Source organism: Prionailurus viverrinus, chromosome D4 (genome assembly GCF_022837055.1).
Source record: "Prionailurus viverrinus isolate Anna chromosome D4, UM_Priviv_1.0, whole genome shotgun sequence".
Taxonomy (NCBI): domain Eukaryota; kingdom Metazoa; phylum Chordata; class Mammalia; order Carnivora; family Felidae; genus Prionailurus; species Prionailurus viverrinus.
In genome coordinates, this window is record NC_062573.1 from 1,935,104 (window position 1) to 1,949,242 (window position 14,139).

A 14,139-nucleotide genomic window follows, 5' to 3' on the forward strand; every position below is an offset into this window, starting at 1 on the left:
ACCAGCCACAAGCAGCTAAGCATGAACGGCAAATAATAATCAAAGGGGAAAGAATGAGTTGACTGTGGCTGCATACGAACAGGAAATTCCTCTGGCCAACTCTTGCGTCTCTTCCGCACGTGACTGGGGGCACGGAGTCGCGATGTTGCTGGCGGGAGATGCTCCACTGGCCACAGCTGAAAGGTTTATGGTTTGTTTTCTGAGGTCAGGAAGTAGGTGTGAAGTAGGTATGAAACCTTTTGGTATCTGCTGTCGTCGCCAAAATGTCTCTCCCACGTCCCCTGCGCTCTGGAATATGCTCACTACCTGTGAGCGTTCTTCAAGCACCACACTCCCAAACGTGAGTTTCCCCCTAAAATACCTGTCAAGATATCCCAATCCTCTCATCCCTGTCATGCATCTCCCCTCACTCTCAGGGTTCGCTGGAGTCCAGGGTCAGGAATCCAAGCGATGGTTAAAAATTGGCTAACATGGGGCGCGCCTGGGTGGCTCAGTCTGTTAAGCATTGACTTTGGCTCAGGTCATGGTCTCATAGTTCATGAGTTCGAGCCCCACATCGGGTTCTCGGCTGTCAGCACAGAGCCTGCTTTGGATCCTCTGTCCTCCCCTCTCTCTGCCCCTCCCCTACGTGTGTTCTCGCGTGCTCTCTCTCAAAAATAAAACATTAAGAAAACTGGCTGACAAAGTATGCGTTCTTATAAAACTGGGGGTGGTGAGTGAATGTCCAAACGACCGATTAAAAAGAAGGGCATCAAGGGGCGCCTGGGTGGCGCAGTCGGTTAAGCGTCCGACTTCAGCCAGGACACAATCTCGCGGTCCGGGAGTTCGAGCCCCGCGTCAGGCTCTGGGCTGATGGCTCGGAGCCTGGAGCCTGTTTCCGATTCTGTGTCTCCCTCTCTCTCTGCCCCTCCCCTGTTCATGCTCTGTCTCTCTCTGTCCCAAAAATAAATAAATGTTGAAAAAAAAATTTATTAAAAAAAAAAAAAAAAAAGAAGGGCATCAAAATGGTTATATCAGAACTTCCCGCTTTGGAGGAGTGCTGGGTGCAGAGCCCCCAACCAAGCAAGGGGTGGGGGAGTGCTAAAAACGGGCTGCCATCAGGAAAGCGAAGACACTGGAGATGTTTTGGGGCAATCACTCCAGCAGCGGTGTGAGCAGCCAGAGACACCAGAAGCAAGGAGGGCAGCCCAAAAGATGCTGGTGATCTCAGGCCAGAGGTAACGAGGACTGGCTCATTTGAGAACAGTCAAAATGAGCAAATAATAACAACAACAGCAGCAGCAGCAGCAGCAGCTAAAACTCACTTAGCACTTACTACGTGCCAGACTCAGTTCCAAACAGTTTTTCGTCTACGTCTCATTGAAACCTCACCACAGAGGCAGGTCCAAGCCTGAGCCTGGGGATCCGGTTCAGGAGTCTATACTCAATCTGCACGGGACACTGCCCCTCACGTCTTGGCCCGGGGTCCCCACACCAATGCAGGTCATGTGTACTCGGACCCCAGAGCTGCCTGAGGTACAGGCTGGGGTGACAGTTTCCCAGAGGTGACCTTTTTCACTCGTGCTTTCTCGGGGCTCCCCCAGGCCGAACAGAGATTTTCTGATGGGTGACACTCGAGGGGTCTCGGACTCCTACGGGTAGCTGAGTCCCAGCCCCCCGTGTGCATGGGGCCTGCAAGCTGGCCCCTGCTCCCAGGCGCACGTGAGCTACCCTGGCGCCAGCTGCAAGGCCTACACGCGGAGGTTTCCCTTTGCCGCGCTCGCTGTGCTGACTCGGAGAGCGTGCTTTGTCTCCAGCACATGGTGACTTCCCTTTCTTGGCTTCTAGTTCAGCTTGGCATCTTGGGCTTTAATTTGGCTGTATTTTATCCAGCATTTATTTGTGTTTGTGTGTTTGGAGCGGGCGATCGGGAGGGCGGGGCTGATCCCCGTCGGCTCAGTCTACCACACTGCCTCAAAGTCCAGAACACAATCTGCTAAGAGAGCCTTCTGGCACTCCCTGTCACTCCCGGAAACCAAAGTTTGATTTCAGACACGCCAAGTGTGAGCTGTGAGAGGAACATGCGAGCAGAGGGCTGCGTGGAGCAGGCGTGGGAACACGGGGCCAGGGCCGCAGAAGGAGGCTGAGCCTGAGTGGAGGAGACCGCCTGCACAGAGCACAGAAGTGACGGCGGTGTCCTCCGTGCCCTGAGATGCCAAGGGAGAGAGAGTTGGTGGGAGGACGGGAATCAGAGCCGGAGCCTCACAGAACACTTCCACCCAGAGGGTGAGAGGAACAAAAGCGGTCAGGGAGGAGCCAGCCGTCAGAAATGGAAGAAGAGGCCTCAGCCGGTGGAAGGAGGTTTTTCAAGAAGGGGGTGACGAAATAGCCGATGTTGTGGCAACGTAAGGAAGGTGAGGGTGAAAATGTCAGCACGGTTCATGACTGGGACCTTCTGGGAAGCAATGCAGGCACGGCTCTGAGGAAGGACAGAGGAACGAGTGATCGGAGGCGCAAACCTTGGTTTCCTCTGCCCTCCATCTCCTCACCCCCTCACCCATCTTGCCAAGGCTCAGGGAAGCATAAAACAGGCAGCCTATGCTTATGGCCATCTTCTTAACAACATCAGGGTTGGGTGGGGGGGTCCCTGGGGCACGACATCAGACAGAGGCAGAAGAGAAGCCTCCAAAGCCCGAAATACGTGAATGCCACCCATGTGCCTCCTCAGGACATCTGCAAAGTGGCTGTTCTCCAAACTGCAGAGCTTGATGACCCTGTGCCTCCCCCCACAGGTGTCTGGAGTGAGAGCCCCAATCCCAGGAGGTTCCCTTCCCAAGTCCCCATCCTGCAGACCAGGCCGCCTGGCCCACTGGCGATCATTTCCCCCCGTTGCTGGAGCTGAGTCAAACCGCCTGGATCGATTCAGTGGGAAAGAGCAAATCACGACAGGAACGTGCAGAGAGTTAGCAGAGCGTGTGTGTGCGAGTGTGTGTGCGAGTGTGTGTGTGTGTGTGTGTGTGTGTGTGTGTGTGTGATGTGTAGCACATGACTATAATTACCGTAGAGAGTGACTCACCCAAACTCCAGGAACTCCATACCCCCAGGTCACTCGTCAATAAGTCGGTCTCCTCCCGGGACCACTCTGACCAGAGAAAAGGTTTCACCATCGTCCCTACTGCTCAGGCCCCAAACCTAGAAATCATTTTCATTCCTTTCCTTTCCTCCTCTCCGACATCCCATCCCACGAACCTGCCAGGTCTGCCTTCAGAGCACCTCCCCCATCGGTCTCCTCCTCCCCTGTCTGCCGCTGCCTCCCCACCCCGACCAACATCACCTCACTCCTGGATGCTGCCTGCACCTCCTGAGCAGGCCCCGTTTCCCATCGTGGCCCCTGCACCTCCACCCAGTTTGTTTCCACAAAGTAGCAACGGTAATTAAAAAAATAAAAAAACGAAAAGCAGCTGTAAACCAGACCGTGTCCGGCTCCTGTTTAAAACCCTTCCCCGCACTTGGACTAGAACCTAACTCCTGTCCCGGGCTCTAAGCCCTTCCCGATGGGCCCCTCCACAGCATCTTGCCTCTATCTCCTCCCTGCCCACAGTGCCCCTACCACGCTGACTCTGAGCTTCCTGACGGCACCACGTTTCTTCCCACTGAGGGTCTTTGCACCGGCTATGCCCTCATGCCGGCCCGGCCACCTCCTCGTGTCACTCGGGTGGTGACGTAGCGCACTCTTCCTTCTCAGAGAGGCCTGCCCTGAAGCCCCGTGTTCCCGCCGCCCCCGTCACCCTCTCTCCCACCCTCCTGCCTTGCTCTCCTGTGTCACTCTCACACCAGCTGACAGTACTTCACACACCCAACGAACATTCATCCGTCTCTTCTAATACCAGCGAGACGGGGCTTGTGTTCACCCTCCTCAACGATGTGTCTGTCTCCTCTGAACAACACAAGAGCCCACGAAGGCAGAGCCCTTGCCCAGAGCCTCAGGGTCCGGCATGGAGAAAGCATTCGATAAATGTTTGATCTGCAGAATGAGTAAGAGCCGCAGGGTAGTGCGTACTCGGGAAATCAGAATTGACCATTGCTTAGGTCGCGTGGCCTTCAGGCGGCCAGTATTCCAAAGAGGCCCCAGTGCTGGGATGAATCAGACCCTGTCTGTGTTTTCCAGGCCAACAGAAGGTGACTCCCTCCCCATTTGTGCAGCAGCAGCATTTATTAACGCCTGCTGTGTGGGAGCCTGTGCTCAGTGTCAGTCTCCGATCCATCCCAATTCCCTCAGCTACTGGCACCCCGCAGCCAGCCACGGACGGGTCAACAGGCTGCCCTGCCCTACAGCTAACAACCACCTGGCCCTCACTGGAGGTCATCCATGGTGCAACCAAGGGGCACACCCATAAGTCCCTTCCGTCCAGGGTTCTCATTTATCCAGGGTTTCATGCCACCCCAGGGACGGCACTCAGGGAGCTGGCCACACCCTGTCCCTGAGGGCCCGTGTGCCAGCCTCACCTCCCAAGAAACACGTGTGCCAATTTCTCCGTGCCCTGTGCCCAGCCTGATTCCGACATCACGTTCCGTCACTGACAAGCCACCCAGCTCACTGGCCAAGAACGCGGACTATGCGGCCCAGCAAGGCGTCATACCAGCTCTGGTCCTCGCCAGTTCTGCGATCTTGGTCAGGCCACCACACCTCTTGGAACCTCAGTTTCTTTCTCTGAAAAAATGAAGGCTATAAAAGCACTGACCTCGTTGTGCTGCTGTGGTGGTGGCTCCTGTGCTCCTGCCCTGCTCGGTGGGCCCATGGGGTCTCCCCAGTACCACATGAAGGGAAAAGTGGGGAGAGAGGAAACAACTCCTTTTTGGCAATATTTCTGCGGCTAATCTCATTACCAGAATTAACAGCAAGTGGAGGCTAAGACTCAGCACACTGAACAAATGCAGGACACACAACACTGGGACACTCAGCTGGGCCCCGGAGACCCAAGGAAAATCCGACCTTGTCGCGTGAAAGAAGGCAGCTGAAAGGCAGAGGCAGACTGTACATAAAACCACAGAGCAGACGTGCTATGTGCTTGTGACGGCAGGTGTGGAAACAGAATCAGGAAGAAATGCGGCCACAGATTCCACTGCGCTGCGGTGATGCGGACGAAGGGGAAAGAGGATGAATATGGCCCCCTGCATTTCCCAAACACTCCGTGCCAACCACTGGGCTGGGACCAACAGGGCAGGTGGGCGAGAGGTGGCCTGCGAGGCTCCCCTACTGGCCTCACCAACTACACAGCTCATGGGGGTCACTGGGATCACAGTTGCCCAGCCAGTGAGGTCTGTGCACCCCGAGCTCCGTAACTCATCTCTCCGAGTCCGCACATAGCTCCCAGCAGCCCGACAACCAACAACAGCATCTAAATAATGGAAAATTCATTTGAAAGAAGAATCTCTAGGCAACTTTTGAAAAAAGCCTCATGGCTCAGATGGACTCGGGGACTCACAGGGCTGGCAACAACGGGAGAGACCAACGGCTTCCAAGCTTGCTCTCAATCTCCCAAGCCATTGCTCAACTGAAATTCACCCAGAAGCCCAGTACGTAAAACTGATGTGAACAGAGCGGCTTTGGCAGAAACAGTGCCAAGGTGTCTGCTTGGCGTCCTCCTCTTCTCCCCCAGCCCCTGGTGGCCCCCAAGGTAGCTCCACGGAACCCCTGGGACTCCACGAAGCACTGACGTCAAACCACTAATCTAGGCCAACCTCTGAGTAGATACAGGGAACTGAGTCCCACAGAAGTCATGCTCTGAACGGTGTCTCAACACAAACCCGGTTTCTGACTCCAGGCTGAGACTGCTTGCTCCGCTTTGCTAGGGCTAGGTCTATGGAAAATTGCAATTTAAAAAAACAGGGCTCATTTCTGATCACCTACAACATAATCCTTAAGTGTTTTAAAGGCCCCAGAATTAGCCAAGTATGAAACAGAGCCCAGCCCCACAGACTGGCAGAAAGAAGTTCGGAAATGAGTTGCAGAAACACAGCTGACAAGTCCATATAGTTTCCTTCAGTTCCGCGGGACATAAACAGGTCTTGAAAGGCTTGGGCTGTGTGGCTGTGGGAGACCCTGGACCAGGCGGGCCAGGAGGTGAATACTAATGAGCTATGGAAATAGCAATTACTTCCCCCATGTCAGGCACTGTGCCAAGCTAAGGAGGATAAAGAGGTCTGAGATATTTTTAAAGTATTTTTACAGCAGAAAAACTTTCCTACAGACTCAATTATATAACTATCAGACTCCACCTCTGAGCTGAAATTATCCATGGCCTTCAGGAAAAAAAAAAAAATCATTTCTCCCTACATGAGGGCCTCAGGTTTCTCCAGAGAATCTCTTAGCTATACAGCCAGCAGCCCAGGGCAGCCGTGAACCATCAGCCCAGAGACCTTCCCAAGAGCAGTTCAGAGCCTGTCACAAGAATGCCAGCCAAGTGGAGGGCAGAAGTCATGTCGCCGACCCAGCCAGCACACATGAAGTCATAGGGTCCAGGAAGGTCCACTCGAGGGCGCTTCCGGCCCCAGCCAGGTTGGCATCCTCACTTCTTCCTTGTCCTGAAATGGGGCTGAAGTCCCTGAAGGACAGAAGATGCCTCTCTCGTGGGCAAAGGGCAGGCAGTCAGAGAAAGCCTTTGGAGGCTCAAGGAATGAAGAGCTTCAACCCAGTGAAATGAGAGCCAAAAATCAAAGGAATTAACTTACAGCCCAGGTTTTTGTCAGCCTGAAGATGGGTGCACTTTGTAATGCTGATACCACAGACATGAGAGAATGAAGGTTGTTGAGTTCTAGAAGTTTCTGAAAAAAGATATGGAATAGATTATTTTGCTGCTATAAACAACAGAACAAAAACATGCTCAAGTGTTACCAAATGTTGTCATATTTATGAAATTCAATTATACTTAAAAATATCTCATGTCGAAAATATAGTTCTAGGGAGTTCATAGAAACCATATGCTTTTTTTTTCTTCAAACTGTCAAAAGGTGAGTCTGCATCTAAAACACAAAATTTTACAAGCTGACTAGTCTGGTTGCTGGACAGAAACATGGCTCGGGAGAAGGCTTGATAATGTCATTTACGTCCTTTTTTTAGACGAATTGGAACTGTCCCAGCAGGCTTTTGTATACTGAGGCCTCGGCTGTGCCAACAATACCCACGTGGGTCCTCTGCAACTACCTTACACCAGGCAGGAGAGGGGCTGAGGGAAGGTGTTACCGATCTGCACGGTCCTGCTCAGCTAGGGAGACGGAGCTCTGGCTTCTCGGTCACTTGACTGTGCTCCTTTGAACCAGACCCCAAGTTAGGGAGAACATTTGGATTCAATTCAGTCTCACACAAGTTCCTTACCATGGAAGACAAGAGAAGGGGACACAACCGGGAGTAAGTACACAGAGATGTAACTGCTCCGTTCTCGGTTTCCCTCGGCGCGGAGGGAAACCTAACAGGACTGGGGCTCCGCGTCTCATCCTCGGGAGCCGGTGCAGCCTGGGCTAGTGAGCGGGTTTGAGGAAACCAAGAGATCTGGTTCCAATCCCAGCTCCCACCACTTGTGTGTCCTGCAGCGAGTCACCTGAGCCTCATACTTAACAAGGAAGGTAACCATGGCACCCACCCTACACAGGATGGTGCATGCAACATGCCAGACCAGTGCCTGGCACCGGGGTGAGAGCTCTAGGAAGGCTGGGGAACCCGCCTGTGTGTTCCCAGAGCAGTGTGCACACCTCCTTAGCACACTGGACCACGTGGACCCTTGCTTCTACCCGTCTCTGCCATCGTATCCCTAGTACGTCATACAGCACACAGTAGGGCCTATGGAATGAACAAATAAATGAGAAGCCCTTATGCCTGGTCCTCACGGCCCTGTCCCTACTGAGATTTCTCCCTTACCACACAAGTTAATACTTCATTTCATACATCTTGTAACAATCTCTAATTGTTCCCTGTGTGCATTAATAGGTTCTCTGAGAGAAGTGAATTTCATCCTACATATCTGAATTGCCATGCCTGTCACACAGTTTCTTTTAGAGCTGAAGGCCCTCTGGGAGATCACCTAATCCACCCCTTTCATTTTGTAGATGGGATGGCAAGGTCCAGAGGAAGGGGAGCCTACGCAAGAACACAGCCAGGGCACAAGGCCAGGATGACGAGCCACCGCTGGAAGACGGCAGAGGTTAAGGAGGGATAGTCTGGGCGCCGTCAGCTCGTTTCTTGAAAGCACCAGGTGGGCTGGAACTTCATCCGCTTTCTCCGGTGGCCCAGCGTAAGCTCACTGCCAGCAGCAAGCATCGCAAAGCCCAGCACGGTTCCAAATTCTTCAGAACACACAGGGCGTGCTAGTGTCTGCTGCCCCGGGCATACTTATAGATCGATGCCCTTGCCCTTCCCACGAGGGGTAGGAGAGCTGCTCCCCTGAAAGCAGAGACACGCCCCAGCTCACTGGCTGCAGGGCCCCGGGCATGGACGCCCACCTCCCTACACCCCTCCTCCCCGCTCTGGAAGTGGCCTTCTAACAAAGTGAACCTCAAACGTGACCATTTCAGGAAGGTGGCTGCTGAGGTGCCTGGCTCGTGAAGGGCAATCAGTAAAGGCCAGCTGGCCCGGGGACTGGGTGGGGACGCAACACGCACACACACCCCGCAGCGAACCAGACAGCACAGCAGTGCGCCGCCCAGACGTGGGTAAGCCTGACGGTCAGCAGCTGCGTACGGCGAGGAGCTGGCAGGGCCGTGAAAGTGATGACAGTGGTCTGGGGAAGCCCATGCTGTCATTGCCTGGGCTGACAGGCGTCAGGGAAGAGGAGGGGAAAGGCGGGGTGCAGACGTAAGCCCGGCACTCAACAACCCGCAAGGACAGAACCTATTGGGGCAGGGGCAGAGGTGGGGGTGAGAGCCAGCAGGGTCACGGGGCCCAGGCCTTAAACTCAGGATGCGGTGGAATGAGCTCTGCTGACTGGGGACAAAACTGTGCAGGGTGTGATGGTATCACATAACCCGTCACCCCCCCAGGAAGGGCTAAATCTGAAACAGAGGATGGAGGGACCCCAGAGGGAGCCCCTAGGGCCCCGCAGAATGGCCAGCTAAAGAGAATAGCTGGCTGCCATGGTAACGGGTAGCAGGCCACAGTGCGATGTGTGCACGGGGGCAGGGAGGCTGAGTGGGCACCTAGGCCCATCTTACAGCCTGGAGAGGTCAGGTCACAGCCTTCTGTTTGAACCCTGCCCAGCAGGCCCAGAGCAAAGCAGCTCCCAAAGTACTGAGGAAACACACTCTGAAACAAAAAGGAAGGAAGGAAGGAAGGAAGGAAGGAAGGAAGGAAGGAAGGAAGGGAGGGGAGGGAGGGAGGGAGGGGAGGGAGGGAGGGAGGGAGGGAGGGAAGGAGGGAAGGAAGGAAGGAAGGAAGGAAGGAAGGAAGGAAGGAAGGAAGGAAAAAATATATAAAACATCTTACCTTGGCTATTTTCACAAAATGGCTCAGGATTTCTGCCCTTATTTTTAAAGTCTGTGCTGTTAGAATTTCTCGTACAACCCAAAAACTGACCTGTAAAGTCAAATACAGGGGTTAAATGCCGGACCACCCACGTTGCCCTCGCCCACCATAAACGGGGATTTCCCAGAGGTCGGGAAACTGGAAGAGCACAGCCTTCCAGCCTGGGGGTGCATGTGGTTGAGGGTCCCTTTACGTACAACATCTAGCCTACAAATGGCTCCCTCCTTCAGCACCTCCTCTCCAACATGCACACTGGTGCTAAGAGAGACAAGTACTTTCCTCATCGTCCAGGGGAGTTACTGGGCCTCCATGACATAGTAATCTCTCTGAAGCCGCTGCAGGGAATTCTGAGATGCACCAGACAGATTTCTGCTCAGAAGGACCCCAGTTGTGGGAAGACCACGGATGGATGGTTGGATGGATGGAAGGACCAGTGGCCAGACTAAGGGATATGTACATGGGCAGTACCACCCATGAGATCTATATCCCCAGGCAGACCCAAGACGAGAAGGATTCACCAGTATTTGCACAACTGTAAGAAATTTAATTTTCTAGGAGAGGGTTCGCCCAGTAAGTTAAATGATACAAAAGCATCTTTCAAAGTTCCATAAAGCAATGCAGGGGAAGAGACAGGTTTTTCTGAAGACTACACATGCCAGAAGGACACAGTGGCACTTTGGGCTCAGAACACTGTTCATGCCTGACCTCTCACAGAAATCAACATCCCCAAGCCCCTTGAATCTTTCTGGGAACAAGCAAATTCTCTACCAGGGTATCGTTGACTCACGTGACACCTCAGGGCAACACAAAAGGGGCTTCGTGCCAAGAACTTCTAGGAAGTGTCCCACTACTGTAACAACAGTGCTGTGTGACACATAGGGTGTGTCAGCAGGGGTGGACTGACAGCATGACCAAGAGAAAGAGAGAGGGCTGAGCAGGGTACCGGGTTGGTTGTGTGGAGTTGAAAGGAATGCGAGGCATGTAAAACCTCTAAATTTTACAAAGAAAAACGGGGATATTCCAGGCTTAACAAGGCACATTTACTGCTGCAACCAAATTTACTCTTTTCCCTGAAGGAGTCACTTTTCAATGCGAAAACAAGAGAAGAGTAACCAAGAATAAAAAATTTGCTTTTTATGTTAAGCAGGAATATTATAGAAAAGTTTTTTTCTGCGTAATTATCTGTGGTTGCCTCCAGGACATGCCCAGTTTTCCATAGAATCATTTTTTCCAAGGAATTGCCTAAAATTAAGTTCAGACTCCAAAGTTTTACTAGCCAGTTATGGAAGAAAGACTTTCTGAACACCAAGTGACATGCCCATAAACCTTATATTTTAATATACGCACATTTTTATGCCACATAACCTCAAGTGTGATAGTTTATATGTATAATTTAATAGATTCCTGCATGCCCCAAAATCACACGGATTTAAGGCATAATTATGGAACATGGCAGAGTTGACTCTGATCTGCAGCACGCGGTAAGTGGAAGCAACTCTGAGTCAGTTCAATTCAACAGATTTTCATGAAGCCTGTACTGTGTGCAGACTTGACACTGTGAGTCCAGACCCTGTCAGCCCTTGCCTGGTATGGAAGGGACCAAAGGAAGAGGCAGGACCCTCCCCAAATCACCTGGCGATCATGGACACGGAAGAAGTTCAACCTAAGTGGACTAGAACGTGGGGGAGGTAATGATAGGGGAAGGCTTGCTGGAAGAGGCAGGGCTTGAAAGATGGGCAGACTTCAAACAGGTAGAGACAGGATTAAGGTATGGCTGTATGCACCATGACCAGGGAGAGCTGAGCGGACCGACTGGCCTGGTGTTGTGGGTGTTCTGTGGGGTCAAGGTAGATGGGGGAAATTAACGCTGGAAAGGGCATCGAAGGCCAGAATGTGGGGGTCTGGAGCAACAAGATGACAAGAAGGACCTTAGGTGCTATTCTACATGGGGAGACTTCCATAGGTTTCCAAGCCAAGAAGGAAGAGAGTCTTCTGTAGGGGTGGGGACACCCATCAGGAACCTGATGCAATGGTCTAAGTGACAGGCAGGAGGCTTGCGCTAGGCCCACGTTGAAGGAGACGGGAGAGAAGGGGCAGGTAGGAAAGACATTACAAAAGTAGAATCAAGAAAGTTTCAAACATTTTTTATTCTCTTCTCTACCTACAAAATTGAAGAGAAGTTTAAGGCAGAAAACAAAGGACACAGAGATAGGCACAAAAGGCAGAAATCATTCGCGACCTCATTCTCATACACAGACCATGATGACGGACATCGTGGTTTGTGTCCTTCTTCTCTCTTTTCCATACGTCTGCCTTTTTCAGTTAAATTGGTCTATATTATCCCACCTGAATAATATTCCACCTTAGGGAAATATCATCATTAAGTCACCTCCTATTGTTGGGTAGGCTACTTCTAATTATTTTATTGTACTGAACAATGCTGTGGTAAGCGTATTTACACATAAATCTTTATACATTTTTAATTATGGCCTTAGGGTAAATTCTAGTAAGGTGGAGTGAATAAAAGTATGTGTACCTTTTTTCAAAAGCACATATAAAAACTTGGCCTCCAAAAGGTCTATTTGTTTATCCATCAACAAGTCTGAGCTGATCCACAGCCCCCTGCACAAAGAGGTTATTGCAATTTTTTTTTTTTACTAACCGAACAGGCAAAATAATATCTCATTGTTTCTATTTTGCATTTCTTCCACTACTATTCAATTAACATATCTTTTGTACTTTTTTTTTCAGTTTTTTGTTACAAATATTTCTAGGCCATTTGTACTATCTGCCCTGTGAATTACCTGCTCAGATCCTTACCCATCTTTCTACTGGGACAGCTGTCCTCTTACTACTGATTTAGTAAAGTTCTTTGTGTATTAAGGAAAATACATTAACCCCTTGTGGGTCATGTACTGTACCAAGAATGTAGAGAAACTGGTACTATTTTACACTGTTTTGGGGAGTATAAATTTATAGGACCATTTTGAAGAGCAACTTAAATATAACTTGAAAGATGTTAAACTTCTATTCTCCCTAGAATTTTTGTTTTATGAGAACACAGAAATTTAGAGGAACTAATGTAAAAGGATTCACCAAAGTACTGTTCATAAAGTAAAAGAACAGAAAAGAAATGGCCACTAATAGGAAACTTTTACATAAATAATAGTATCACCTCAGACTCTGGAAAGAAGTCACTATAGAAGGAAGTGAGCTATTGGAATTATTCTGCACAGGAAATTTGCCTATTCTTCCCCATTTATTTATGCAATCACTTATTTATATCAGAAAAGACTCGTGGACACCTACTTAACACTTGGGATTATAACCCAATACTATGTTATTTATTTTCTTGCTCAAATTATTCCAGCTTTGGTCATTGAAAGCTCTTTCAGTTGGCTCCTATGTTCCTTTGACCTACCCAGCATTGTTTTAGTTGGTTGGCTGGTTGGTTGGTTTGAGCACTTCCTTATTTTCTGGAACTACATGATGCTATAGGCTCATCGAGATGCTATTGACCCAGGATTAAACCAGCCATTTCTCCAAGGAGCCCTGGTTCCTTTTGTTAGAGAATGGTATGAGAAAACAAGATCTGGGTGCTGGGTGTACTTGTTGCTACTGGGCATCAATGTTTCTAGGTTCTCTCAGCGGGGAGAGCAAGCGAATACATGCATACGTGTGTGTGTGTGTGTGTGTGTGTGCGTGCGTGTGTGTGTGTGCGTGTATACTAACATGTACATATACATATCTATAAATATTTCTATATGCAACCATCTGTATCTATATTCAAATAAGTGAGTTTATATTGATGTCTCCCCCTTGCTCATCTGTAACTTTCCACTCCCAACAGTGAAAAACCTGGGTCCTACCATCTGCCATCCATTTCCTTAATTGTTCAATTCCAGTATTCATGTAAAAGAGCTTCAGAATTGTTACCCAATGCACTTGGGAAGCAGCTATATTAACTAGAGTATAGAGCTTATATACAGTTCCTTTCGTCTTCAGTGTTACAGGCTCCCCTCATTTCCAAAGTTACTTAATTCAGCACCTTTCACCTCACCCTCCTCAGTGATGTTGTTTCATATATTTATAATGTGGTTAGATTTTATGTTACGTATTCCATTCTAGATTTCATTAATTTCCACAATCAATTTTTCAAATTTGCAATACACTAAAGTTTACTCTTGGTGATGGAAAGTTCTAGGAGTTTCCACAAATGCACAGTGTCGTGTGTCCAAATGACACTATGTATCATACAGCATCACACAGAATAATTTCACCACCCTAAAAAGTCCTCTGTGCTTCACCTACTCAATGCTCTCCCCGTCTCAAACCTCTGGCAACCCACTGATCAATCTGTTTATCATCCTTAGTTTTACCTTTTTGAAAAACGTTTTTACATTTCCCAGAATGTTTTTATTTTTTTTTTTTATTATTTTTTTTTTTAATTTTTTTTTCAACGTTTATTTATTTTTGGGACAGAGAGAGACAGAGCATGAACGGGGGAAGGGCAGAGAGAGAGGGAGACACAGAATCAGAAGCAGGCTCCAGGCTTTGAGCTGTCAGCACAGAGCCCGACGCGGGGCTCGAACTCACGGAACGCGAGATCGTGACCTGGCTGAAGTCAGACGCTTAACCGACTGCGC

The 14,139-nt window shown here is 50.0% G+C and overlaps 1 protein-coding gene across 12 annotated transcripts in view; it reads right to left on the reverse strand.

Annotated features, from left to right (window-relative positions):
* The window catches only part of RALGPS1 (Ral GEF with PH domain and SH3 binding motif 1), a 276,302-nt gene that overhangs the window by 159,485 nt on the left and 102,678 nt on the right, over positions 1–14,139 (reverse strand). For all 12 annotated transcript variants that reach the window (XM_047829942.1, XM_047829936.1, XM_047829939.1 and 9 more), the window contains 2 exons: positions 9,455–9,544; positions 6,712–6,804 (listed from right to left, as the gene is read on the reverse strand). In XM_047829942.1, the coding sequence (XP_047685898.1) occupies positions 6,712–6,804; positions 9,455–9,544 (183 nt within the window). The remainder of the gene's footprint in view (positions 1–6,711; positions 6,805–9,454; positions 9,545–14,139) is intronic.